This window comes from Cetorhinus maximus, chromosome 11 (assembly GCF_964194155.1).
Source record: "Cetorhinus maximus chromosome 11, sCetMax3.hap1.1, whole genome shotgun sequence".
Taxonomy (NCBI): domain Eukaryota; kingdom Metazoa; phylum Chordata; class Chondrichthyes; order Lamniformes; family Cetorhinidae; genus Cetorhinus; species Cetorhinus maximus.
The window spans coordinates 74,785,470-74,812,840 of NC_135889.1; the positions used below are offsets into that span (position 1 = coordinate 74,785,470).

The window sequence follows — 27,371 nt, forward strand, 5'->3', positions numbered from 1 at the left end:
AGGATATTTATTCCCTATCATGATCCCCATGGAATGCAAGCTATCAGTATTGTAGCACCTGTGATTCAACTCCTGTCTCAAAAACAGTAAATTCTCAGAATTTAAAGGTATAAAGAACATCTGTTAGACACACAAACCCTTCATTAAATTGTGACATTATTGGTCCAGTTCTAGATGTATGCTAGTGTTTAAATTACAATAATTTTAATTAGAAAATCAACATTTCGGATTTTGTTTGTATTACTCACTAATTGATAATCAAGAAAATGTTACTAACCAAATATTTCACATTTTAATTGCAGCCTTGGTTTGCTGGCATTTGTAGTACTTGCTGGGCTTCTATCCAGCGGTCAATGGCCATTTTAAGTGTTCTGTTGGGTGTTATTAAAGATGACTCCAGTGGCTTATTTGTCATCGGACTTGTACGTTTTTTAGTATTAATCCAGCTCTCAATTGCTTCTCTTTCATACGAATAGCCATCTATCACATGAAAAAAAATGTTTTTCAGGTGTCAGTTGCATGCAAAAAAAGGAGCCCCTCATGCCACAGACCAACCAGTCAGTCCTACTGTAGTTATTTACTCTCCTAGAATTCGACATGAATGTAATTCCATTTTGAATATTTGACAAAATGCTCCAAAGGGAACCTCTGTACCGAGGACCTCCCATTCCAAATGTTACGGAAGGGGGCAACAACTGCTTTTCGTTTAAAGCAGCGATGTGGGCGTGTCACAGCAGCCTTCTTCTAGTCTAGATCTTAAACAAATTGCTAATAGGTGTGAGTGGAACATGGGGATGATTAACATCCCTTTTTTTTCCCAATTTGGAAGAGCCAGACTTTCTTAGCTCCATGGAACTGAGAATCCATCCATCACTGCAGCAAATTAACACACAAAGCGCCAAGAATCTTCTCAAGGGCAATTAGTGATGGGCAATAAATGCTGGCCTAGCCAGCAACACCCACAAAAGGAGTAACAAAACTATGCTTATCCTACACCAATGTGATCCAACTTTAAATCTATACATCAAATATGTAATTGTCAATACCTGAAGCAATCACTGGATCAGTCATGATTTCCCTGGATATTGGGCAGAGGAATTCATCTGGTACACCAATACAAATGGATTCCAGTTTGGCTTTTAGCTCTTCAATTTTTCGCAGTACTTTGTTACGCAGTCCAAGTGACCCTGCAACATGATTTCCAAACAGCAGCAGAATGAAAGCTCTATTGTAATTGTATTAAGCGTAGCAACCTCAATTATTTTTCTTAAAAGTACTAGAAAGCATATGAGGAGAATCTTTGTACAAAATTAATCTAGTTTATTTGTGGGATGAAAAATTTCAAAATGTGCATCGAGGGTTGGCCAAGATATCACCTGTGAAGGCAATGATGCCTTGAACTCTCTAGCTCAAACTTGCACTCGTCCTTGTGTGTAACCCATCCCTGAGCTTATATTTTAAGTTTATTCTTCTGTCTCCTCTCCCAACTCTCACTTACAATATGACCTTGGACCCAGTATACTAAAAATCTGGGTTTTGAATGCATGTCAGTGTTAAGTGCAATGGTCTATCTCACACTGTTCATTGGCTCCCAAACGCGAATCGCTGCTCTGTCTGTACTTATCCACCAAGAGCATGTTAGATAATTAAAGACCATAGGTCATGAAGTTCATCACCTACTATCCTGTTAGTTGCATAATAACAATCAATATCCATTAATTACTCTACTGAGGTTTTCCTCATATCCTTTCTGTTGTAGTGGAGAGTTTTGGGGACATGGGTCCAAAGTCACCTGTTCCATCCAAGTGCACACACTTCATGTCTCAAGTTCCTCATATATTGTATCCCAAAATGATACTTTCTGAAAGAAATCCGATTTGCATTTGAACCAGTCAATACTAACTGCTTCCACTGTCTGTCCAGGGAGCCTGTATGATGGACCACTTGCTTACTGAAATATTGTTTCTGCAGATTGATTTTGAATTTATCTTCCACTTCAAAAGTGGGCTATGTCCTCTCATTGTAGCCAATATGAAACAGCTTGTCTACATTACCTAGTTCCTTAAGATCCTGAAAACAGCAATCACATCACTTCTCAAAACTAGTGACAGCATTCCAATTCCTCCATTATTCTGATTCTCTCTTCTGCATCTTCAGATGACAACTTGAATTTACTCACATCTGTTGCATCTGCTGAATACTGACTTTACAGCAACTTAGATACTAAACTCAAAAAAATGTGGATTCTACACAACCACCACTCACGTAGGCATTTGTTGCACCAGACCTTGGTGCGTGGCCCACTCTCACAGGCAACAATATGCATTACACAATTATTTCCCTACATGTCTCACAAACAACCAGCTAAGCATGCTCTTGTCCTCAATATATGATAGTATGTACCAGTAGACTGACACCCCTGATTGCACCAAGAACAATAATCCTGCCCCAAAACTTGCAGGAATGAAGAGGCTTATCACAAACTCATCGCTTAGCACATGCATACGTTTTTGCAGGTGAGAGATAGGCCATGGCATGATTTGCAAACTAGGACAATAGTTTAAAATTAATCTTGGCCTCTGGATCAGTTACCTCGCTTCATTAAGAACTGACTTTATGAACATCACTATGATTAATTCCTTGCCACTGGCCCAAATATTTTAAGGTCTCTGTTTTAGCCTCCTTCTGGCACTATTCTTTCTCCCTTTGATTTTATCCACCCTACCATTTCAAACTCAAAGCTTTTGTGGGGGAGTTAGATTGGTTTATAGGAGGTTTTTAAAGGTGAAGAGTGAACTAAACGCACAAGAGTATATGGAAGAAATTCCAAACAATTTTCTGCATTAATAAGAGTTGTATAGATGTAAATAGTTGATGTACCATTATCATTATTTAAAAAACCCACACAAAAACATTTTATATATTCACATGGGCATTTTATGACAGAAACTAAGCACTTGAACCGCATCCATTAAAAACATGGGTTAGCCTAGACTGCAAATTTCGCTATCAGACAATTGTCTTTTTTTCCAAATAGGAACTTAGCTTTAGCTGAAATATGGGGCTTAGTCTTGTGAGCACTGATAAAAGCTAACCGCTAATTGAATCATTTTTGATATAGTATTTAGTGCACATCTAAGTATAACCATTCACATTTAATATTTTTTAAAATCTGATTTAAGTCACTAATTATTTTAAGCATTACTATTTTACAGATCTTACCAACTTTCAGATCGTTCTCAAGGTTTTCTTTAGTAAGATTCAACAATTCCTGGCCATCAATATTGTTAGATTTGAAAACAGCTACTAATTCCTGCAGCTCTTCTGCTGAAAGCCAAGAACAGACCTCATCTTCTGACCAGTGCTGAACAGAGCGTTTAAACTTCCCATTCAAATCATTATCTTGAAAAAAAAATCATTAGAAATAGGTTTGCGCATATCCATGAATTATGTTTATACATTTGTTCACTTTTTCCATTATAATCTCTATATAATTTTATTAAGTCTTAATTACTCAGGTCTGAGAAATTATTATTGGACTCTTCAGATAATTGTCATTATACATATTATGATTTTAACATGTTCATGATATGAAGTTCCAAAGATAAATACTAACCAGAACTGTTTCCTGATCCAAATTTCCAAATATTCACAGTTTTATCCATTGAGCCAGTTGCAATTAAGGGGGCATTACGTGCAAATGCACAAGCTGTCACATACCTGAAAGTGTCACCAAAAATCAATCTATAAGAAACCCAGATGCCACAAAACATATAAAGTTGAAGATCATATAGAATATAGGAGAATATCCTCATAAGCCCAATTGTTCAAATTAGGTGTCCAGGCTTGAATTAGCTTTAATTGGCATAGTTTTCATAAAGTTTGGATGCTGCCAAACTAAATAACAATGCCCTGTACTGGTAGCATATTCCTGCTACCTTTCAGACTCCTGTAACTATTTGAAAGGTCCATGAAAACTACTGCCTACTGTAATGATAGTGGTGAGAAAATGCTGAAAAGCTCATTTCTCTCTACTTCTCAAAAAAAACCTTTTGCCACCAAAATTAATGGCTGAGCCATGCAAGTTATGCCAACCCTTTCTACTAAATGTGAAATGCATTGGTTCCACACGACTAAGGGCCTGAAATTGTGGTCAGTCCCTCTGCCAATGGAAGTGTCACAGGCAAGGCCCCAAGTCCAAGCCCAGAATGTGTACAAAACCCCTAATTTGAAATGGATGAAACCTGTGCTCCCAAGCACACCAATCACAACCCTACAGTTTGGTGATTTTAAAGCAAATAAGTTGACAGCAAAGATCTGCAACTGGTCTTAGATTCTAAACCCCAAACAATTTTCCACTCTGCTTGCTGGAAACATAGACTATCACCTGGATTTCACCAAAGATCAAAGCAGAAGCACATATCACTCATCCTTTAAAATACTCTCCAACTCCCCCAAAAGCCTGCATTAGCCCATCATCAACAACATTGGCACTGAAATCCCAGTGATTCTGTCAAAGCAAGTCCCACAGTGAAACCTGACCAAAGATGACTGGGATTGCTAGATGGAAATCACAGAAAAAGAAACATTTGGAATGCCAGCAGGACTGGAATGTTATTGGCTCAATGGCCTCTTTATCGCCATTGTCAAACAGGGCATTTTTGGGGCTTGTGGGGTGAATTCACATCCTGCTGGGCAAAAGAGACCTAGGACCTGCTCCTGTAGTATAACCAGTTGGGTAACTCACAGATTACAAAGGCTCTGCTATAGTCTCTGCTATAGTTCAGCCAGATGCCAGCTGTGGATTGAGTATATTGCAGGCATGAACCTCACACATGCTGCCTGGGCCTTAGGGCAATGCCCTGAAGCCACTAATTGGACAGCATATCGTATCTCATAAGTCTGAATCAACTCCTTAGCCTCCAAACTAGTAGAGAGCACAAAAGGACCACTTGACAAAAACACCAATCAAAAGATCCATCGTCAACCACAATGGACAATGACCTCAATCCCTCCACAAGGCCCGACCACCATCTACACAGGTAAGCGGAGGAGGGTTTGGACATAATGAAGAAAGGGAAGGCAGTTGAGGGGTTTGGGAGCCTCTACAGAATTTATTCTTCAACTAGACCTTAAGGGACACCATTAGAAAAGTGTACATGAGTATCATAGATTGCCATATTCAAACCAGGCAAACCCTCAATTGGCCCCAACAACCTGGCTGCTCATAGTGTTGCGGAATCGACCCCCAATCCATTCAGAAATCTAGCAAACTGTGGAAAACAAATTTATCCCCATTCATCAGGCCATCAATAGCATCGCTCACCATCACCTGAAGTCAAGCGAGCACTTTGGGTCCATGTGATTAACCTTTGACAATGCACCTTCAACCTTGAAGAAGCTTGGAAAGCCGAGTGAAGTTCACAAGAAATCACGAACAAATACCTTGTGAAAGTCTTGACTAAGTAAATCCCTGGATTTGACCTTCCACAAAGTGCATGGATAAGCCTAAACTAAATCCATGCAAACCACGATAGATGTGGATATTTAGTGCGCAAATGGAAAAATTAAAAACTCTCCATTGTGCGACTTTGATCACCCAGAACAGATCATGGATGGGGAGGCGATGGCGTAGTGGTATCACTGGACGGGTATTTCAGAGACCCAGGGTAATACAGGGCACCTGGGTTCGAATCCCACCACGACAGATGGTGAAGTTTGAATTCAATAAAAAAGTCTGTTGTTGGCCATGAAACCATTGTCAATTGTCATAAAAGCCCATTTGGTTCACTAATGCCCTTTAGGGAAGGAAATCTGCCATCCTTACGTGGTCTGGCCTACATGTGACTCCAGACCCACGGCAATACGGTTGAATCTTAAAATGCCCTCTGAACAAGGGTATTTAGGGATAAATGCTGATCTAGCCAGCGATACCCACATCCCATGAACGAATATAAAAACAAATGCCCGATTCTCAAATACACAGGAGACATCACAGCATTACGCACACTACTCTTGATTTAAGTATCTGCCTTAACCACCTGAATGTAAAATTATAGTTGTTGCTTTGCATCAGCCATAAAGAAGAAAGAACAAACATAAGAACTAGGAGCAGGAATTGGCAATTCAGCCCCTTGAGCCTGACCCGCCATTCATTCCGATCATGGCTGATCTCATTTTGGCCTCAACTCCAATTTCCCACCCTTTCCTCATAACCTTTCAACACATTACTAATTAAAAATCTATCTCAAATTTATTCAGCATCCCGGCATCCACTGCACTCTGAGGTAGTGAATTCCACAGATTCACGACCCTTTGAGAAAAGTAATTCCTCCTCATCTCTGATTTAAATTTACCACCCCTTAGCCTAAAACTATGGCCTCTCGTTCTAGAATGCCCCAGAAGGGGAAACATCTGCTCCACGTCTACTTTGTCTATCCCCTTTAGCATCTTATATACCTCAATTAGATCTCCTCTCATCCTTCTAAACTCTATCGAATATAGGCCTAAACTGCCCAATCTCTCCTCATAAGACAAGCCCCGCATCTCTGGAATCAATCTAGTGAACCTCCTCTGAACTGCCTCCAATGCAACTACATCCTTCCTCAAGTAAGGGGACCAAAACTGTGCACAGTACTCCAGGTGCAGTCTCACCAATGCCTTGTACAGTTGCAACAACACTTCCCTATTTTTATACTCTATTCATTTTGCAAAAAATTTCAAAATTCCATTTGCCTTCCTTATTACCTGCTGTACCTGCATACTAGCTTTCAGCAATTCATGCCTGCGACGACACCTGGAATATTGTGTGCAGTTTTGGTCTCCTTATCTGAGGAAGGATGTACTTGCTATAGAGTGAGTGCAGCGAAGGTTTACCCAACTGATTCCTGGGATGGCAGGACTGACATGTGAGGAGGGATTGAGTCGATTAGGATTATATTTGCTGGAGTTCATAAGAATGAGGGGGGATCTCATGGAAACCTATAAAATTCTAACAGGACTAGACAGGGCAGATGCAGGAAGGATGTTCCCGATGGTGGGGGAGTCCAGAACCAGGGGTCACAGTCTGAGGATAAGGGATAGACCAGTTAGGACTGAGATGAAGAGAAATTTCTTCACCCAGACAGTGGTGAGCCTGTAGAATGTGTTACCACAGAAAGTAATTGAGGCCAAAACACTGAGTTTTCAAGAAGGAGTTAGAAATAGCTCTTGGGGCGAAAGGGATCAAAGGGTATGGGGAGAAAGCGGGAGCAGGCTATTGAGTTGGATGATCAGAATGAATGGCGGAGCAGGCTTAAAGGGCCGAATAGCCTACTCCTGCTCCTAGTTTGTATGCACGAGGACACCCAGGTCCCTGTGCACTGAAGCATTCTGAAGTTTCTCAAAGACAATGACTGCCATCAAACTGAGTGCCTTGTGATAAAAACAAAAAACTACTGCGGATGCTGGAAATCCAAAACAAAAACAGAATTACCTGGAAAAACTCAGCAGGTCTGGCAGCATCGGTGGAGAAGAAAAGAGTTGACGTTTCGAGTCCTCATGACCCTTCAGCAGAACTGAGTGAAGTTAGGAGAGGGGTGAAATACAAGCTGGTTTAAGGTCGGGGTGGGGGATGGGAAAGAGAAGTTGGCGGGGGCAGGGGGTGGTTGTAGGGACAAGCAAGCAGTGATACAGATGATCAAAAGATGTTACAGACAAAGGAACAGGGAGGTGTTAAAGGTGGTGATATTATCTAAGACAATATGCTAATTAAGAATGGATGGCAGGACACTCAAAGTACAGCTCTAGTGGGGGTGGGGTGGAAAGACTGACAGGGTATTATAGTTATAGATTTTAAAATAATGGAAATAGGTGGGAAAAGAAAAATCTATATAAATTATTGGAAAAAACAAAAGGGAGGGGGAAGAAACGAAAATGGGGGTGGGGATGGGGGAGGGAGTTTAAGATCTAAAGTTGTTGAATTCAACATTCAGCCCAGAAGGCTGTAAAGTGCCTAGTCGGAAGATGAGGTGCTGTTCCTCCAGTTTGTGTTGGGCTTCACTGGAACAATGCAGCAAGCCAAGGACAGACATGTGGGCAAGAGAGCAGGGTGGAGTGTTAAAATGGCAAGCGAAAGGGAGGTTTGGGTCTTTCTTGCGGACAGACCGCAGGTGTTCTGCAAAGCGGTCGCCCAATTTGCGTTTGGTTTCTCCAATGTAGAGGAGACCGCATTGGGAGCAACGAATGCAGTAGACTAAGTTAGAGGAAATGCAAGTGAAATGCTGCTTCACTTGAAAGGAGTGTTTGGGCCTGGGACGGTGAGGAGAGAGGAAGTGAAGGGGCAGGTGTTGCATCTTCTGCGTGGGCATGGGGAGGTGCCATAGGTGGGGGTTGAGGAGTAGAGGGTGATTTAGGAGTGGACCAGAGTGTCCCGGAGGGAACGATCCCTACGGAATGCTGCCAGGGGGGGTGAAGGGAAGATGTGTTTGGTGGTGGCATCATGCTGGAGTTGGCGGAGGATGATCCTTTGAATGCGGAGGCTGGTGGGGTGATAAGTGAGGACAAGGGGGACCCTATCATGTTTCTGTGAGGGAGGAGAAGGCGTGAGGGCGGATGCGCGGGAGATGGGCCGGACACGGTTGAGGGCCCTGTCAACGACCGTGGGTGGGAAACCTCGGTTAAGGAAGAAGGAGGACATGTCAGAGGAACTGTTTTTGAAGGTAGTATCATCAGAACAGATGCGACGGAGGCGAAGGAACCGTGTCCGGCCCATCTCCCGCGCATCCGCCCTCACGCCTTCTCTTCCCTCACAGAAACATGATAGGGTCACCACCAAACACATCTTCTCTTCACCCCCCCCTGGTGGCATTCCGTAGGGATCGTTCCCTCCGGGACACCCTGGTCCACTCCTCCATCACCCCCTACTCCTCAACCCCCACCTATGGCACCTCCCCATGCCCACGCAGAAGATGCAACACCTGCCCCTTCACTTCCTCTCTCCTCACCGTCCAAGGACCCAAACACTCCTTTCAAGTGAAGCAGCATTTCACTTGCATTTCCTCTAACTTAGTCTACTGCATTCGATGCTCCCAATGCGGTCTCCTCTACATTAGAGAGGCCAAACGCAAACTGGGCGACCGCTTTGCAGAACACCTGCGGTCTGTCCACAAGAAAGACCCAAACCTCCCTGTCGCTTGCCATTTTAACACTCCACCCTGCTCTCTTGCCCACATGTCTGTCCTTGGCTTGCTGCATTGTTCCAGTGAAGCCCAACGCAAACTGGAGGAACAGCACCTCATCTTCCGACTAGGCACTTTACAGCCTTCTGGGCTGAATATTGAATTCAACAACTTTAGATCTTAAACTCCCTCCCCCATCCCCACCCCCATTTCCGTTTCTTCCCCCTCCCTTTTGTTTTTTCCAATAATTTACATAGATTTTTCTTTTCCCACCTATTTCCATTATTTTAAAATCTATAACTATAATGCCCGGTCAGTCTTTCCACCCCACCCCCACTAGAGCTGTACTTTGAGTGTCCTGCCATCCATTCTTAATTAGCATATTCTCTTAGATAATATCACCACCTTTAACACCTCCCTGTTCCTTTGTCTGTAACATCTTTTGATCATCTGTAACACTGCTTGCTTGTCCCTACAACCACCCCCCGCCAACTTCTCTTCCGCACCCCCCCCCCCCCCCCCCCGACCTTAAACCAGTTTATATTTCACCCCTCTCCTAACTTCACTCAGTTCTGCTGAAGGGTCATGAGGACTCGAAATGTCAACTCTTTTCTTCTCCACCGATGCTGCCAGACCTGCTGAGTTTTTCCAGGTAATTCTGTTTTTGTTTTGAGTGCCTTGTGAGGCTACTTTATAGGATATTAAGCGTCAAACATGTAGTGTGGACCAGTCACATATATATCAGGCCAAATAGGAGCGACACATTCCCTTCCCTGAAGGACATTAACTATAACAACTCAATAGGTTAATCAGACAATGTTCAGTATAAACAAGTCAGTGTGTAAAACCTCTACTTCCATGTTTGCATTATTAGCATTAGTTCATAATGTAGTTTTTGAAAATAGTTTCATGGTTAAATAAAATTGTAAAATATTGCCAGAAGCAGTTTTGAGTTTATTTAGGCATTGGGCAGTGAGAGGAGTCCACCCGCCTGATGTCACTGACAAGAGGCATGACTAATTTTCATGTCCAGGTCTCATTAAAGCTGTTGTTGACTGACTGTGCACTTGGTGCCAATGGGCAGCTTGCCATTTGTGGATGAGGCGCAGCAGGTAGGAAATCCACCAGCTTCTCCATAAAGCCAAGTCAGTTGAATTCCAGTGTGGGACAGGAGTGCACACCCAAGAAGAGTGATCTGGTTTTTCCTGATCCCACAAAAAACTTACCTTTTCCATTTTCGTAGTGTGTTCTAGCGGTCCCTTTAACAGGCAGTTCTATCTACAGTTTCATTGGATCTGGCTTGCATAGTTTACTCTGCCCAGTGAAAGGCCAAAATTTCAGTAGGATCTTATGTGTACCATAAGATCCCGATTTGTATTAGCTGAAGTATACGCGTGTTATGGGAACAGAGGAGGGGAAAAGAGCCCTACTGCCACCCTCCACCATCCTGACACATGAAAGGCTACTTCATAAGGTAGGCAGCCGTGAATTGTGCAAGTGCAGCAATGACAACAGGAAACAAAATTGGTCCCATGATTCAAAATATTAACTACACACCTTTCATGCTGTGTCAGTGTGTAAAGTGGTGCTCCACTGCTCTACATAATAAAAAAGCGACAACAAAATTAAACAATTTGATAGCAAACTTTAAAAAAAAATTATACAATCATATAAATTAAAAGTGTGTCATTAATCAAGGCTGAATCTTAAATTGCATGGTTTTTCTTTAATCTTGTATTTTAATACAAGTCAAAAATAAAACTGCAACATTTAGTGCTAACAAACATTGCATTGTGGAAAATATTATGCAACCAGTCTTAAACGAGTATTATTTCATTAGCTTTCAGATAATTGCAGTCTACCAGACTGGGCTTAAAAATAGAAGAAGATATCAATGGTATAAACTTAACATGAGTTTAGAACCTCAATTTGTTTAGTATGAAAATAGTATTACATTATGTTAGCTTGCAGACTTTTGAATTGTAACATTTTCAACTAGCTCAAGGCAGCTTTGGCACATACTTACCGAATTCCAAATTATTATAGACTTGTCAACAGACCTTTAAAGAGAAAGCAAAAGGTTTCAACTACAAAATTGCTGCAAAAATAAAGTTGTGCTGATTCATATTTTGTAAAAATAAATTACTATTAGTTTCACTGATGATTGCAGTGTTCTATAAATGAGATATTGTTTTCATTTAACTAGTTTCTTTTAATCATACATGGAAAAACAGAACATCCTCAATGCTTAAATTTTAACAGAATTGTGAAGTTGTGGATTTTATTTCTAGGGTTAATAATTGAGGCAGAGATTGTCAACATTCAAGATTAGATTGGATAGATGAATGAGAAAAAAAGGGGACTTGAGGGCATATAGGAACAGGATAGGGCAACAGGAATACAACTGTTTTCTTGTGTGGAGGGGAAACATGAATGTTCACTCCACAAAATTTTTAATAATACCACTCCAAGTCTCCAAGCCCCTCTCCTTCTGCTAACCACATAATTAAACACTGGAAATTACATTTTGGAAACCTTTTAACCTAAAATTAAATTTTACAAAACATTCTGTTTGCTCTGTCATCCCACACCCCTCCCAACTCTACCTCAGTTCCCACCTGCAATGTTTAGACATGGCCTTTTCCTGACCTCATTAAGTTAATAGAGGGTTTCCTAATTTTACCACATTTCATGCTTGTATCATTGACTACACAACTGGCCTACAGCCAACATTTAAACTAAAAGTGCTTCTCTTTCCCAAATCAAGCAATGGCCTACTCCTGCTGTTGCCCTATTAAAAATGCATGTCAGACCCCTTTTAATTGTACTGAAGCTTGTATTTAAATTTATTTGCAAATAGTTCATGCTGCCTTCCTTCCAGCTCCATTATTTAATATTGCTAGCTTCCTCCTACAATGTTTACTTATTTCAGATCAGCCCTTTGCTTCCACTATATACTTGGTTCATGCATCTGAAATTGTGGCTGCTAGATTCTACCAATTAAAAATGCAACCTCTGGAGCAATCTTCTACCCCCCCAAACTTCAGACATAAACAATGGTAAGCAACTGCAGTCTGTAAGTACAATCACTCTGTCAATTCTCTAGTAGGATAAATGTAACTGAGTGGCCTTGATTAATTAACTGTTCCTTTACTTTTGCATTTTGAGAATATACTTTACCTCTATTAAAGGAAATTAAGAATCATGTAGTAAACTGGTGTGGGCACAAGCATTTAGCAGCATCTTCATCGATCTGTAACACCTATCAAACACCATTTCCTTTTTGCTAGTAATGGTTGGGCCCTGTTTCCTTTTCAAATTTCTGAATTTCTGTCTGTAGGCTTCTGGTACCAATTCATAGGCATTGAGAACAGTGGTCTTTACTTAGTTATAGTCATGCAAGTTCTCCTCTGAAAGAAGTACAACTTCAAAACTATTGCTTCGAAAGTACTCTGTAGGACAATAGCCCAAGATAGCTTAGGCCGCTTCAGATTCATGGCAATTTTATCAAATGACATTTTGTCATTTCTACAAAGTAAATTTCTACCCCTTCTTCACTAAATTTAGGAACCAAGTGAATATTCTTTGCCAAATCAAAACTAGGAGTAGTTTATTCTAAGTCATCCTCACCTTTCATCGCCAATTCAAGTTCATAGTACTCTGAGCCTTTCTTTTTCCAATTCTCTTTTACTCCTTTCCTCACTTTCTAGTTTCTCCCTTTCTAATTTTCAAATTCTCTTCCTAATTTTCATTTCTATCTCATATTGTTTTATTTCCCTTTTTCTCTTTCAAATGCTAACTTTTCTTTTTCTAATTGAAGTCAAGCTAGTTCTACTCAAGTACTATCGGGGATACCCTTTTCTTCCTCGAGCTCCAATTCTCAATAATCTCTAACTTTGTGGCACCTGATCTTAAGCAGACTCCCATTTCCTTTAGTACTGCCTTCAAATTATCTTTTGTCAAGTGTTTGAAGACACTAAGAGACAAATTCTTCCTTCTCCACAAAGGCCTGAACATCAAAAGCACTCATGCTGAAATTCTGATGAAAGGTTACAACCTGAAATGTTTACTCTGTTCTCTCTCCACAGATGCTGCCAGACCTGCTGAGTATTTCCAGCATTTTGAGTTGAATTGTAGTACAGTTATGAGGCACTTGTTAAGCTTTGATACTGCTGGGTTTGTTTCTGTATGGTAATACCAGCAAATTGGATCGAGCGTCTTAATTTACTGAATGACACTGCTGGGGGGGCTTTGGAGCTTATAAGATCTGGCAGAGTAGAGAAGGCAGTGGGGTGAGAGTTTATCCAAAGCATGACATTATTGTAGCGGGATGGAGTGGGTTTTCAGTGTCTGTCCACAGTGGCTAGAAGGCGGCACAGATTCGAAATTGCAGAATCTGACAAGAAACAGTGCAGTATCTGCAAAGTAGAAACGAGTTTCCATTTCTGCCTTGTGCAACAGCAGATTAATTTATAGGAAAATAATTTATTAACTCAAATTGAACTATGAGCAGTAAGGTGATGCAATGAGTCCATTCCGATCAGGAAAGCCTACACTAGGCCTCAAGGTTTAAACAATTTACGAGAACATTAAGGAAGTGATAGATTCCGAAGAGCCTCCAAGGTGGCCAAGATGTAGTCTTGAGCTGCAACGCTGGTTTAGCCTGCCTTTAGTGCAACCCAACCTCTTGGTAAAGGAGTTGAAGCATGCGTTGCGAACAGCCATCTGGGAGATTGTTAAGGATATGATTGACAATTAAATTTCCTGCTAGCGCACATTAAAGAGGCTTCAATGTATTTTGGTGGATAGTGCTTCAATTAATGACCTCAGTGACCAGTTGAACTAGAGTAAAGAAGACGATTGTGAGCACTACTTAAAGCTATGCTCAACTTTCATTATTCGACTTCTGCTGGAGATTTGAAAAGAATATTTGAAACTTGTCAAGACTTCTCCAACACACTAGTAACATTGGTGGTGGAAATTCTCTAAATTCACCTAAAAGGATTGAGTGCTATGTTACTCTATCTTTTAGGAGTCACCAGGACAAAGAGGGTGTTTGGTAAAGAGTATCTTGTTAGCAGTCCCCCTTGGTGTGGAAGTGGAATGGGAAGAGATTATTAGGCCAGGTAGAGCAGCATCAGCTGCTGCAGGAGAGGACGACAGGAGGAACAGGAAGGCAAGGTGGGCTCCCCCATTGCCTCCCACCCACTGGAGGTACAGGACCTCCCTGTTCTGCCAGGGCCACTACGACCAATCTCCCACAGCCCCTGAGCAATCCTGAAACATTCCACTGTTTGTTAGCCTGGACACTCCACACCTTCAGTGGAAGTGAGTGCCTGGTGGCGGCACATACAGGTCCACGAAAATTGCTTCTCAGCAGGGCTTGAGCGTTAAACCTGCGGGTATCTGTTCTAGTGCCTCCAGGCACATTTAAATCATGGCAAAATCAATCAGCCCCAAAATTGCAAGCTAAAAATCAGAGTTTTAGACAAGCATGTCTTAGTTCAGCACCTACTTTGTGGTTGTTTTCACCAAAATAACCACCTAGATATTCAAGATGCTCACACTACCACAGAAAATCCAAACTGTGTGCCCAGCTGCCATGGACCTAAAAGTGAAACACTTTCATATTAGTTTATTCCTTTCAATTTAAGCTGCTGAATTGAAACTAACTGATACACTGCAAACAGTTCCCATTCTATTTTACTTAACTTGCTTATTTTAAATTATTGGATAATTTTTGAGCAAAAAAACAGGCAGAATTAGCAAGGATGGACTTCTACCATCAGGAATCCATTATACAACAGGATTCTGGTTATGAAACCTAAAGTTATCTCTTTGGAGGTGTCAGGTGTAATCTTCATTTGGCTTAGATAGAATTTTATTCTGACAAACTTTCAGCTTTAACTTCCTCGACATTATCAAGTACTAACATTCAGAGATGCCTGATTGGAGTGGCTAGGCTTACTGGGTTTTCCTACCTTGTTTCAAGTATTGTGGAAAAACTTTTGAAAATTCCATATCTGAGACAAATTTGGAATCTTCAGTGATAAATATTTTATACAATGATTGTGATAATTAGTGAATGATTATGTTTTGCAAGTATTTAACATTTTTGGAAGCTATTATTACTGGCACGCAGACCCAACTATAGAGGCATTTTATTTTTGATCAATGCATGGTCAGTATTGAAGGGCAAAACTATATGACAACATTCTAGCTCGGGCATTTTATGTTATAATGGCTGTCTACTTTGTCTACTCAATTTGGCCTTCTAAAAGGACCACAGGGCAGATTTTTGCTGTATTCTTATAACCCAAACACCATAACGTTCTATTTTGGAAAGAACAGATTAGTATGATGTTTCATGGAGGCCCATTGCACCTTGCTCAGGGTCCATTCCACTGCCCCACCCCTATATGTTGATTCCCATGTAAAGACCTAGCAGGCAGAGGCTCTGCGATCACAAGGTTATTAGGGAAATATCTCCAAAGCTGGGGCCATGTATCCAGATCTTGGTCTGGTTTTCCATATATACCAGGAGAGTCCACCACAACTACTGCAAATTTGAGGTCAGGAAGTCTATAAGCACAAGTCGTCAACCAATGCAATTATCTGGTGTACCTGTTTACATAGACTATGCAATGCAGGATTGTACAATCTTCTGTGGTATTTGGAAATAGCAATGAAAAATTTCAGAAGTGCCAATACACAAGTGGTTTAGCCATTTGACTTAGGATTCAACTGAGGCAGTATGTGATGAGTAAGGTGGGATACAAATTGCTAGTGTGAAACTGCCAATTTACTGTATGGATGCAGAGCATGCATAAACACAGCCAAAATTTCATATAAAATGAAGTTTACTTGCAAACAAAACTCCAAAAATCCAAGGAACCAAAGCATCAATTTATATCTTTTCTTAACACTTAACAGGTATGGAACCCTTTTGTATTTTTTTTTAGAAAAACTGGGACAAGTTTGACTCTTCCAATGGAAAATTCAACTTCAATGTAACAGAATCATAAGGTATCAGGAAAGATACTGCACTTACCCAGAGACTAAGATCTGCCCATCTGGTGAAAAGCAACATGCCAAAACAGGTGCTGTGTGATGGTTTAATGAACATCTCATTCTAAGTTCACAGCCTACAGGTATAAAAGGGGTTATCACAAGAAAATGTAGAAGGTAGCCAAGCAGAAAATATTACTACATATTTTGTTCCAGTAGGTATTCATCATTCCAACATTCTTTTCAACTAAATTAACAAAGGATGATTGACAGAAGTGAAGGTCAATATTGCATAGAATATACAACACAGAAACAGGCTACTCAGTCCAACTGGTTTATGCTCCACACTAGCCTCTTACCAAACATCATCATGTAAGTATCAGCATAACTATTTACTTCTTTCTCCCCTGTGTTTATCTAGCTTTCCCTTAAATGCATCATTCTAGTGTTGAAATGAAGGAGGCTTCAATGCCTCACAATCAATAGAGGTTATCACAATGGATATATTACCTTTACTATTTAATATTTTCTGACTTGCAGCTTTTCATCTTTATGTGGGAAGTGCTTCACAGCCACTGAAGTACTTTTGAAACATAGTTAGTTTTGCAATGTAGAAAATACAGGGATCAGTTTGCACACAGCAAGCTCCAACAAACAGCAATGCGATAATGGCCACACAATCTGTTTTAGTGATGTTGATTGAGGGAAAAATATTGGTCAGAACATTGGGATAACTCTTCTACTCTTCTTCAAAATAGTGCCTTGTATCTTTCATGTCCAACCGAGGGTAGACAGGGCTTCAGTTAAACATTTCATCCAAAATAACTGTAACTTTGTACCGCACTAGAGTGCCAGCCTTGAATTTTGTCCTGGAGCGGTACTCGAACCAACAATCTTCTGACTGTGATGAGAGTCCTACTGCTACTAACTGAACGATGGATGACACTAGAGATTTAGAAACTAACAGTACATAAGGAATAGGAATAGGAGTAGACCATACAGCCCCTTGAGTTTGAGCCACCATTACTAGGATGATGGCTGATCCTCAACATCAATTCCACTTTCCATCCTGATTCCCATATCCCTTGATTATTTAAGAGTCTAAAACTCAGCCTTGAATATATGGTACATAATAACTCCACAGTCCTCTGGGGTAGAGAATTCTGAAGTTTCACAACCATCTGAGGGAAGAAATTTTTCATTTCATTCTGAAATGGCTGTCCTCTTAATTGAGACTATGTCCCCTAGTCCTAGACTGTCTAGCCAGGGGAAACAACCTCTCAGCATCTACAATGTCAAACTCTCTCAAATCTTGCTTGTTTCAATGATACCACCTCTCATTCTTTCAGGACAACACTTTCATCCCATGCAATCAATCTGCTGAACCTCTGTTGCACCCCGTCTAAGGTAAGTATATTCTTCCTTGGTTACAGATACAAAAACTGTACACAGTACTCCAGGTGTAGTCTCACCAAGCCCTGTATAATTAATTGTTGCAGGACTTCTTTACTCTAATCCCCTAGCAATAAAGGAATATATACTATTTGTCTTCCTAATTGCTTGCACCTGCATGTTAACTTTTTGATTCATGAACAAGGATAGAGTAACCTCACATTTCTCCACATTATAATCTGCCACCTTCTTGCCCAATCACATAACCTATTTATATCACTTTGCAGGTTCTTAGTCCTCATCACAGCTTACTTTACTACCTAGTTTTGTAAGGTTAGCAAATTTGGATACATTACACTTGACCCCTTCATCTAAATCATTAATATGGATTGTAAATAGCCAAGGCCCCAGCACTGACCCTTGCAGCATCACAAAAGGAACAGCCATCCAACCTGTTAAGCTTGTTAAAAAAAATCCTGTCTCAATGGGTACATGCAGAATTTCAAAACAGGGAATATTGAGTTGGTTCCCAAAGAAGATATCTTAATGGACTCCTTTGTGGTTAACAAAGATATTCCCCATCTAAAAGCACGTTCCAAGCGCATTTTCATTTTAGCGCTGTTTGTAAATTAAGGACTTTCCTCCAGTAGTGCTCCCTCCAATTTCATTTTAGTGCGGTTACTCCGCATGCTCACTCTTTTAAAAACAAACTACCCCTTGCCACCTCTCCCGACCCCCTTGCTTGTAGCTTCCTTCTCCGGACCCCCCTTGCTCGCAGCTTCCTTCTCCTGACACCCTTGCTTGCATCTTTCTATCGACCCTTCAGCTCACCGCTTCCTTCTCCCATCCCTCCCACCTGCCTCTTCCTTCTCTCGACCCTCTCACTCACACCACTTCTTTCTCCTGACCCTCTCACTTGCCGCTTTCTTCACCTGCTCCCCTCGCTAGCTGCTTTCCCTGATCTTTCCAATCATTGCTTTCCACCACCTTTCCACTCGTGGCCCTTTTGGTTCTTCACTTGCTCCCTCCCTCTTACCACCCCTCTCAGGCCCTCACTGTGAGTGAGGATTCAGGAGAGGGGCAGCAAGCGGGAAGCTGTGAGGGTTGGGAAAGGGAAGCAGCTAGCAGGGTCGGCAAACAGGAGGGTCAGGGAAGGTAAGCGGCAATCTGGATGTTGAGGAGAGGAAGCGGGAGGGCGGGGAGAGGAAGCAGCAAGCAGGAGACAAGTAATGAGAGTTAGTATGAGTTAGTAATAGGATTTTTGGGCCAGTTAGGTTTAAGATGACCAATAGATTTTTAATGTAGAAATTACAAGTTAGGAACGTAACCCACCCTTATTACATGTTTTCTTCTGAGAAAGTGATTTTCCTTTAGCATGTTTTCATTTAAAGGTCTCCAATGCTCTGCCTTGAATCATGTAGGAAATCATAGCCAATTTGAACTCCAGAATCTCTAATGCAAACATGTTGCATTTCTCTATATTCTGCCCTCATTTACATTGTCACAAGTTTTGTTGAGGACATAAATCTCACACAGGGCACATCAGAAGTCAGGACACTTGATACTACAACAGCAAAAGGTACAGATTACAACCCCCACAGTGACAACTACATAACTAAGATTGTCAGTTATCTGAAGACATTAAAAGAAGCCAAGAAAATTTTAACGGATGGCAACGGTCAGCCATGATTGGGGCAGTGTGCCTCTTGCTAATTGGTTCCGTAGTATCAATACAGGCCTCGGAGTAGATTGGCCTGCTACCTGAAGTTGCTCATATTCAACATACCTGCTGCATCTTTATGAGACATAACCCAAAAGTTTATTTTGTTGTCCTGTCCACAAGAAGCCATCAGAAAGCACTGTGATCCTGAACTATCCATGTCACCTGACAAAGCAAAAAAAATTTATAATGCAACACTGCATGCAAAAAAACTCAAAAAAATCTTAGAGACAAATAACATGGCCTGCTATAAACAATTTACTTCCAGGAAGAGACAAAAGGTAATTATGTGTACAGGCATCATAATCTGCCTGTGGCAGCCTTTCGTCTCCTAAGAGAATGGTTTGGGTCGTAGTGGTAAACTCTGTGCAGCATTGGCTGGTGTGGCTCAAGAACCCCCACTCTGGCATGGCAATCTCTGCCACATTTGCTACAGAGAAAGGCAGTGAGCTGAGAAGATGCATGATTCACTGGTCTCTGTTTTCAGTGAGCCGCCTTCTTGGCCAGCTCATCTTTTCGTTTCAGCTGCCTCTTCCAATGCCTTTCCAAACAGTCAGCCTCCAGAGGTTACGGTTGTCAGTGACCGTCTCCCAGTTGTCAGTGTCAATGTCTGCCATATTCGTATCTCGCTTACAAGTGTCCTTACAGCAGAGGTAGGGAGGCCCTGACCCAGCAGTCAGTTCAACCTACAGAAGGTCCTTGGTTATACGGCCATCATCCATCAGATGAATGTTGCCGAGCACAGGCACGTTAGCTTAGTAATGAGTTTGTGCTGATGGAATTAGCATGTTTGAGGAGCTCTGAGTAAGAGATGCCAAGGATATGTTTGAGACAGAGAAGGTGAAACTGTTGAGCCTTTTCTCCTGCTTAGAATATGCAGTCCAGGTCTTGACAGTATAGAAGAGTGCGCTGAGAATATTGGCTCGGTAAACTTGCAGTTTGGTGTTCTCACCGACTGCAATAAACGGTTGGAAAGATGGGTGGAATGCTACCTCGAGTGGTACTCTATTACTCAGCTTGGACATAACAGCTGCAGCTTTTGCAATGCGTGTTGATTTCAGCATCAAGTGACGGATTGGTGGTGATTGTGGAGTTTAGATACGGGAAGCTATCAATAACCTCTAATGTCACATTGTCAATGCTGACAGATGGCAGTATGGCAATGTCCTGGCCCATGATATTTGTCTTCCTGATGCTGATAGTCAAACGATACTCTTGACAGGTGAAAGTGTCTGTCCATTTGCCATGTGTATGGAATGCTTCTGCAGCATCGTCAGCATACAGCAACTCTCTGATGAGGACTTGACAGGCCTTTGTTATGGACCTCAGGCAGGTAAGGCTGACCAGCTTTCCAGTCTGGCATTTAAGTAGACACTCTCAGTAGATGGCATATGACAGCAGCAAAGAGAAGAATGTCAGAGCACAACCTTGTTTGACCCCACTGAGAACCTCAAAGGGTTCTAATGTTGTTCCATCATAACTGACCTTACTCATCACGTTGTCAAAGAAAGAGATCACATTGAGCAGCTTCAGCAAGCAGGCAAATTTCTCCAACAGCTTAAATAGATCTCCTCTGCTCACATAGTCGAAACCCTTGAAGGCAATATATAGTGGTCCCCTTTGTTCACGATATTTCCCTTGCAGCTGCCAGACTGAAGATGTCAACTGTAGATCCTCCAGTTCTGAAACCACACTGGGATTCAGGATCGATGTGATCAGCCAGGATCTGCAGTCTGACAAGGAGAAGGGCAAATACTTTTCCCACAATGTTTAACAGGGAGATGCCTCAATTATTGCAATCGCTGCACTCACTCTTGTTCTGGAAAGGGTCACAATTTTTGCATCACGCATATCCTGGGCACTGCTCCCTCCTTCCAGCAGAGACAGAGAAGTTCATGAAGATGCTGTAGGAGTGCCGGTTTCCTGTGCTTGATGAGTTCAGGCAGTATGGAATCAGCACCTGAAGCTTTACCCACGACGATCAAGTCAATAACTTTCCTAAGCTCCTCCAGTGTGGGTTTGACATTCAGCTCTGCCATGACAGGCAGGCTCTCTATGGTGTCTAGAGTTTCCTCAGTGAGAGTGTTCTCCCTGGAGTACAACTCGAAGCAGTGTTCCATCCATCTCTCCAACTATTTTTTACAGTCGGTGATTACCTCCCCTGCCTTTATATTCAATGGGACTGTTTTCTTTGCTGATGAACTTGTTGCGTTTTTGATCCCTTCATACATGCCCCTCACATTCCCTGTACTGAAGGGCATCTGGATTTTCTGGCAAAGTAGTCACTGGCGCACTGCCTGGCAGTCCGTTGGACTTTACTTTGAGTGGCACACAGTGCATTCAGAGTCTTCTTGCTCAGCTCTCTCGTTAATGAGAGTGGACCGCTTGGCTTCAATGACAGGTTCCATCACAGTGATGCTGGCCTCAAACCAGTCAGCATCCCTCATGTTGAGAGTACAGTATTGTACATCGTGTCTCAAAATATGTTTTATTCCACTGCTGCACTCAGTGGGAATGCTGGAGAGCACCTGTTCAATTAAGTCAAAGAACTGTTGATTTTAATCTGGATAGGCAGTATTGCTGATGTTGATACGAGGATAGTGTTTCTGCTTTGAATGAAAAAACTTCAAGGGTTGTATCCTAACCTTGGTGCACATCAGGGAGTGGATCCTTGTGATAGCTGCATGTGTTGAGAATGCTGGGTTTTTTATTCTTTCACAGGGCGTGGGCATCACTGGCTAGGCCAGCATTTATTGGCCATCCCTAATTCCCCTTGGGAAGGTAATGGTAAGCTGCATTCTTGAAATGCTGTAGCCCATGTGGTATAAGTACACGCAAAGTGCTGTTAGGGAGTTCCAAGATTTTGACCCAGCAACAGTGAGTCACGTCAGGTGATGATCAGATCCAGCCTACCAGTAGGAATATCAATTGCATTTGTCTACAAGGTTAGTTCAATTCTGATTGCTAAAAGATCCATTTTAGATCTTTGTAAATCAAAAGCATATATGTTTAAACTATACAGGTCTAATAGTTTGTTTTTCTCTCCTAAAATTGGTTATCTTCATGTATGTGATAAAGAAATCATTCCTAGTTATTAATTATTAGACTGCCCAAATTAGTTACTTAAGAACTTCCTCAACTTCAAGCTTCAGCCAATTCCAATGCCAATTTTGGGTGCCTTGGGTAAATTCACCACCTAGTGAGACTGTGTCATAAAGACTGTGAAGGTCCCAGGTTTAATCCCTGGTCTGTGCAGAATTCATTGATGTCATCTGCAGATGACTTCAGCAAGGAAAAGAGGTGGGGAATCAGCTACAGTTCCCACCCCATATCATCTAATGGCACTTGCTGGAAAATATGGCTGCATAAGTATTCAGCAAGGACAGGGTGGAGTTTGATCCCATGAGGGAACAGTGTGTGATCATCACAAGTGATTGTATACAAAGAATGGTCCCCCATAACAAATTGTCAGATGACTCCCTGAACTTGAACATGTACCCAAGTTGAAAGAGAGAAAAAAGAAATTTTTATGAGTAAACTTTTTCCTATGGAACTAATACTGTTCTTCTTTCTTTCCTTGAATGCACGGAAAAATGCTCAATGTTCCCTGTTTTTGAAATGGCAGTATTACTCATGATCAGTATCAAAAACAGTGCAGTTCTCTTTTTAGAATAAAATGTCAACATAGATATTTATGCCTAATCATGACCATGCTTCTACTATTTCCTTAGGCCACTTACACGTATCTGCTATGACATTTGTGGACAATGATTTTTTTAAAATCCCGGGCCCAGGAAGGAACACGTCGGGGAAGGGAAAATCAGAGCCTGATTTTAGGTCATTTTAAGCAGCCAGTTTTAAAATGAAAGATCAATTTATATTAAATTTAGTGTCATTCATCTTTTTCAAAATGCCTGGTTACTTCCTCATTTTGCTAAACTTGTATTAACAACAATCTAGCATTCATTTAATTATGTTAATTTTTTTGAATTCTGCCTGCTGATTTTTTAAAATATCAATTGTTAAATAAAAGTTTCTAGCCAAACGGATAATATTTTTGTTGAGGGACGTGTTATTTGAACTCACTATGTTCAAAATAACCCTCCTTTCATCTTAAAATAAAATTGTCAAAATATCTTATCAGACTGGTAATGCCCCTTTGATACTTCTCTTCAAAAGGTGTACAATCAAAAATAAGATGTACTGTCAGTAATTTGCTCAAAATGCCATTACATAAATATTAAAATATTTGAAATAACATTTGCTGAACTATTCAAGATAAAACGTACCACTGATTGGCTGAGGTGAAAATTCACAGCAGGTGACTCCCAGATCATGAGCTGTTTTCACATTAAGGCGGCACTTCATTTGGCAATCCCAAACAGTCAGCTCTCCGGATGTTGAGCCAGTTACAAAGTAGTTACCACCAGGAGAAAAGTCACAGGCAATCACTGATCCATCCTCAACAGCGCCTGTCCTGAAGTAACAATTCGGATGAGCTACAATGTCACACCTATCCTTATCTAAACAAACAATCTGTACAAAACAAAAATTAGACAGAAAATATTTTACACAAACTTGATACTCAAGTAAGAGCAATATTAATCAATCAGGAGGAGGTTAGGGCGTATTTGGAGCCGGAGGGGGTTTTGGGGGGGGGGGGGGTGCAGGGGAAAGGTATGCCAGGGATAGTGTCCTGGAATCAGGATGGAGGCAGGGTAGGAAGGTAGAGTTAGAGTAATGCAATGAATAGTAGTGAAAAGGACAGGGGAAAGTTAGAGGCTGGTGGGAGGGGTAGTGGAAGCCCAGAGCAGAATAGGGAGGGGAGAAATGTGGAATAGGAAGCAGCAGGCAAAATATTTATTAAAATGCATATTCAGAAATAGAAAGCAAAAATGGCAATCAAAATGCAAGAAAGATTTCAGAAATTTGACACCAAATCATCTCATAGCCAAATGGTGGAATTCTAAGTAGTTGTGACATTAACAGATCTGAGTCTACTGTTAAATGGTTGACAAGAAAATATTAATACCAAAATGTTACAACAAAATAGTGACAAACAGGTAGCAAGTTTTTTGAGCAGGAAGTATTGAGCCTATGAAAAATTTTTAATAAGTTATCTCCACTAGTTGCATTGTACACAAGGAGACCATGTAAACTTTGGGTGAAAAAAAGGGCAGGGATCATTGAACTAGGGCAGCTGATCTAATTTGATATTCATTTTAATGTCATATGTATTTATGTAATGTTTTATTTGATTTCATCCATCCTTTTAAAAATCTTGCATTTTTATCCAATTCCTACAGCTAATCCAAAAGCAGGAGGGCTTCCCACCAGCATTTCCACTATAATTTTTTATGTCCACACTTACAATGCAGTGTTCTCACTGGCCATCTACTGACTTTCCAACATAGATACTGTCATAAGAATTTAAAATGGAAAAAAGTTGACAGGATTGCACACAGGTGTAACATTAGCATTTAGATAGGAAATCATAATGATGCAATATGACAGAATTACATGAAATTTACTGCACAGAAACAGGCCATTCATCCCAACAAGTTTATGCAAGTATTTATGTTCCACATGAACCTCTGCCTACCTTCCTTCATCTTGTCCCATTAACATATCTTTGTACACCTTTCTCCCTTATTGACTTATCTAGCTTCCCCTTAAATGCATTTATGCTATTTATCTCGACAACTCCTGGTTGCAAGTTCTACATTCTCACCACTCTGAGTAGAGACATTTCTCCTGAATTTTTTATTGGATTAATTAATGATTATCTTATATTCATTGGCCCTTGATTTGGGCCCATCTACAAGTGAAACTTCTTCATAATTTTGAAGCATAACCTTGAGGTCACCTCTCATTCTCTGTTAGAGAAAACAGGCTTTTTGTTCAGTCTTGCCTGATTCTTGTACCATCTCAGTTCTTGTATCATCCTTGTAAATCTTGTTTGGACTTTCTCCGCTGCTTCTACATCCTTTTTGTAATATGGGGACCAGGACTGTGCGCAGTACTGCAAATGTGGTCTAACCAAGGTTCTATTCAAGTTCAACATAACTTCTCTATTTTTCATTTCTATTCTTCTAGATAGGAGCTCCAGTGTTTTGCTTGCACTTTTTAATGGTTTTGTTTATCTACATTGCTACTGTCAATAGCATGAATCTATACCCCGAAGTCCGTGTGTGTGCATCTACCTCATTTAGACTTGTCATCCAAGGAGTAGCACATCAATGTGCACCACCTCAAACTTATCTATACTGAAATTCATTTGCCATATACTCACACTGTATGTTTATTAACATCTTGTCACAATCTCCCTCAGTATTAACTGTACCTCCCAATTTTGTGCCAAATATAAATATTGAGACTGTACTTCGATGAGCAGTCCAAATTATTTATACAAATGACAGTGGTCGCAGCAGCAATCCCTGTGGAACACAATTTCCTGCCTTCTGCCAATCTGAGCAATTATTGTTTTCCATCTTGTAGCCAATTTGCTATCCATTCTGCTGTTCATCTCTTGACTCCACATACTCTGACCTTAATGATAACTTTACAATGCAGTATATTATCAAAGAATTATAGACCACAGAAGACGTCCATTTAGATTATCATGCCCCTGTGCAACATCTTTGGCATTTGACTAATCCCCTTTGAAAATTCCTGGATCAGTTTCCACATTTTTTCAGGCTATACAAAGAATGTTTCCTCATATCATCTCTAGCTCTTTCGCGAATCACCTTAATTCCATGCCCTCTGGTTACTGTCCCTTCTGCCAGTTTCTCTTTATTTACTCTTCAAAACCCTTCCAAATTCTGAACACCTCTATCAAATCTCCCCTTAATTTTCTCTGCGTGAAGAAAACCCCCAGTTTTTCTCCTTTCTCCATGTAACCGAAGTATTTTATATCCTACAGCATTCTAGTAAATCTTCTCTGCACTCTCTCCAACACCTTAACATGGGGAGGTGGTGGCGTAGTGGTATTGTCACTGGACTAGTATTCCAGAGACCCAGGGTAATGCTCTCAGGATCTGGGTTCAAATTCCACCATGGCAGATGGTGAAATTTGAACTTAAAAAACAATCTGGAATTAAAAGTCTGATGATGACCATGAAACCATTGCCAAATGTTGTAAAAACCCATCTGGTTCACTAATGTCCTGTAGGGCAAGGGAATCTGCCAGCCTACATGTGACTCCAGAACCACAGCAATGTGGTTGACTCTTAAATGCCCTCTGAACAAGGGCAATTAGGGATGGGCAATAAATGCTGGCCCAGCCAGTGACACCCACATCCCATGAATGGATTTTTAAAAATCCTTCCTAAAGTGTAGTGGTCAGTATTGGCTGCAATTCTCCAGCGGTTTTCAGCCTGTAGGAAGTTTTATAGTGGAGTTCCTCAGGGGTCAGGGGTGTTAGGACCACTGCTCTTCCTGATATATATTAATGAGCCAGACAGGGCACAATTTCAAAATTTGTGGACAATATGAAACTTGGAAGTATTGTGAACTGTGAGATATGACAGGTCTGGACAGAGTGGATAGGGAAAAACTGTTCCTATTGGTAGAAAGATTGAGAACCAGAGGACACAAATTTAAGGCAATTGGCAAAAGAAACAATGGCAACATGCAGAAAAATTTTTTTTTACGCAGCAAGTGGTTAGGATCTGAAATGCACTGCCCGAGAGTGTGGTGGAAGCAGGTTGAATCAAGGCATTCAAAATGGATCATTATCTGAAAAGGAAAAACAGCTTGCAGAGCTGCAGGGAAAAGGTGGGGCAGTAGTACCAAGTGAACTGCTCCTGCAGAGGATCAGCATGGGCACAACTAGCCGAATGGCATCCTTCTATGTTGTAACCATTTCATCACTTGCGGTCCTGTGCTTTCCTCTTCAGTTGTCTGTAAGATCCTCCCATTTTTAATTTCAATGAGTAATATGACTAGGGAAAAGAATACATGGGGTGGTTTTTCATTGCCTTCCACTTGTGCTTAAAGGATGTAGAAGTCCTCTTCTCGAAGGATCCTTGTATTTGAAAAACCTGTGGATTTACCAATTTATGCAATCTGGACACTATAGAATTCCTATA

The 27,371-nt window shown here is 41.1% G+C and overlaps 1 protein-coding gene across 7 annotated transcripts in view; it reads right to left on the reverse strand.

The window, feature by feature from the left end:
• wdsub1 (WD repeat, sterile alpha motif and U-box domain containing 1) overlaps positions 1-27,371 on the reverse strand; it is a 48,371-nt gene that overhangs the window by 6,972 nt on the left and 14,028 nt on the right. For 5 of the 7 annotated variants that reach the window (XM_078552228.1, XM_078552226.1, XM_078552232.1 and 2 more), the window contains 9 exons: positions 23,568-23,755; positions 19,345-19,443; positions 16,210-16,303; positions 11,185-11,218; positions 10,716-10,756; positions 3,617-3,720; positions 3,223-3,402; positions 1,047-1,187; positions 278-480 (listed from right to left, as the gene is read on the reverse strand). In XM_078552228.1, the coding sequence (XP_078408354.1) occupies positions 293-480; positions 1,047-1,187; positions 3,223-3,402; positions 3,617-3,720; positions 10,716-10,756; positions 11,185-11,218; positions 16,210-16,303; positions 19,345-19,443; positions 23,568-23,755 (1,069 nt within the window). In that variant the 3' untranslated portion in view covers positions 278-292. Of the gene's footprint in view, positions 1-277; positions 481-1,046; positions 1,188-3,222; positions 3,403-3,616; positions 3,721-10,715; positions 10,757-11,184; positions 11,219-16,209; positions 16,304-19,344; positions 19,444-23,567; positions 23,815-27,371 lie in introns of all 7 variants that reach the window. The other 2 variants (XM_078552231.1, XM_078552230.1) reach the window with 2 other exon arrangements.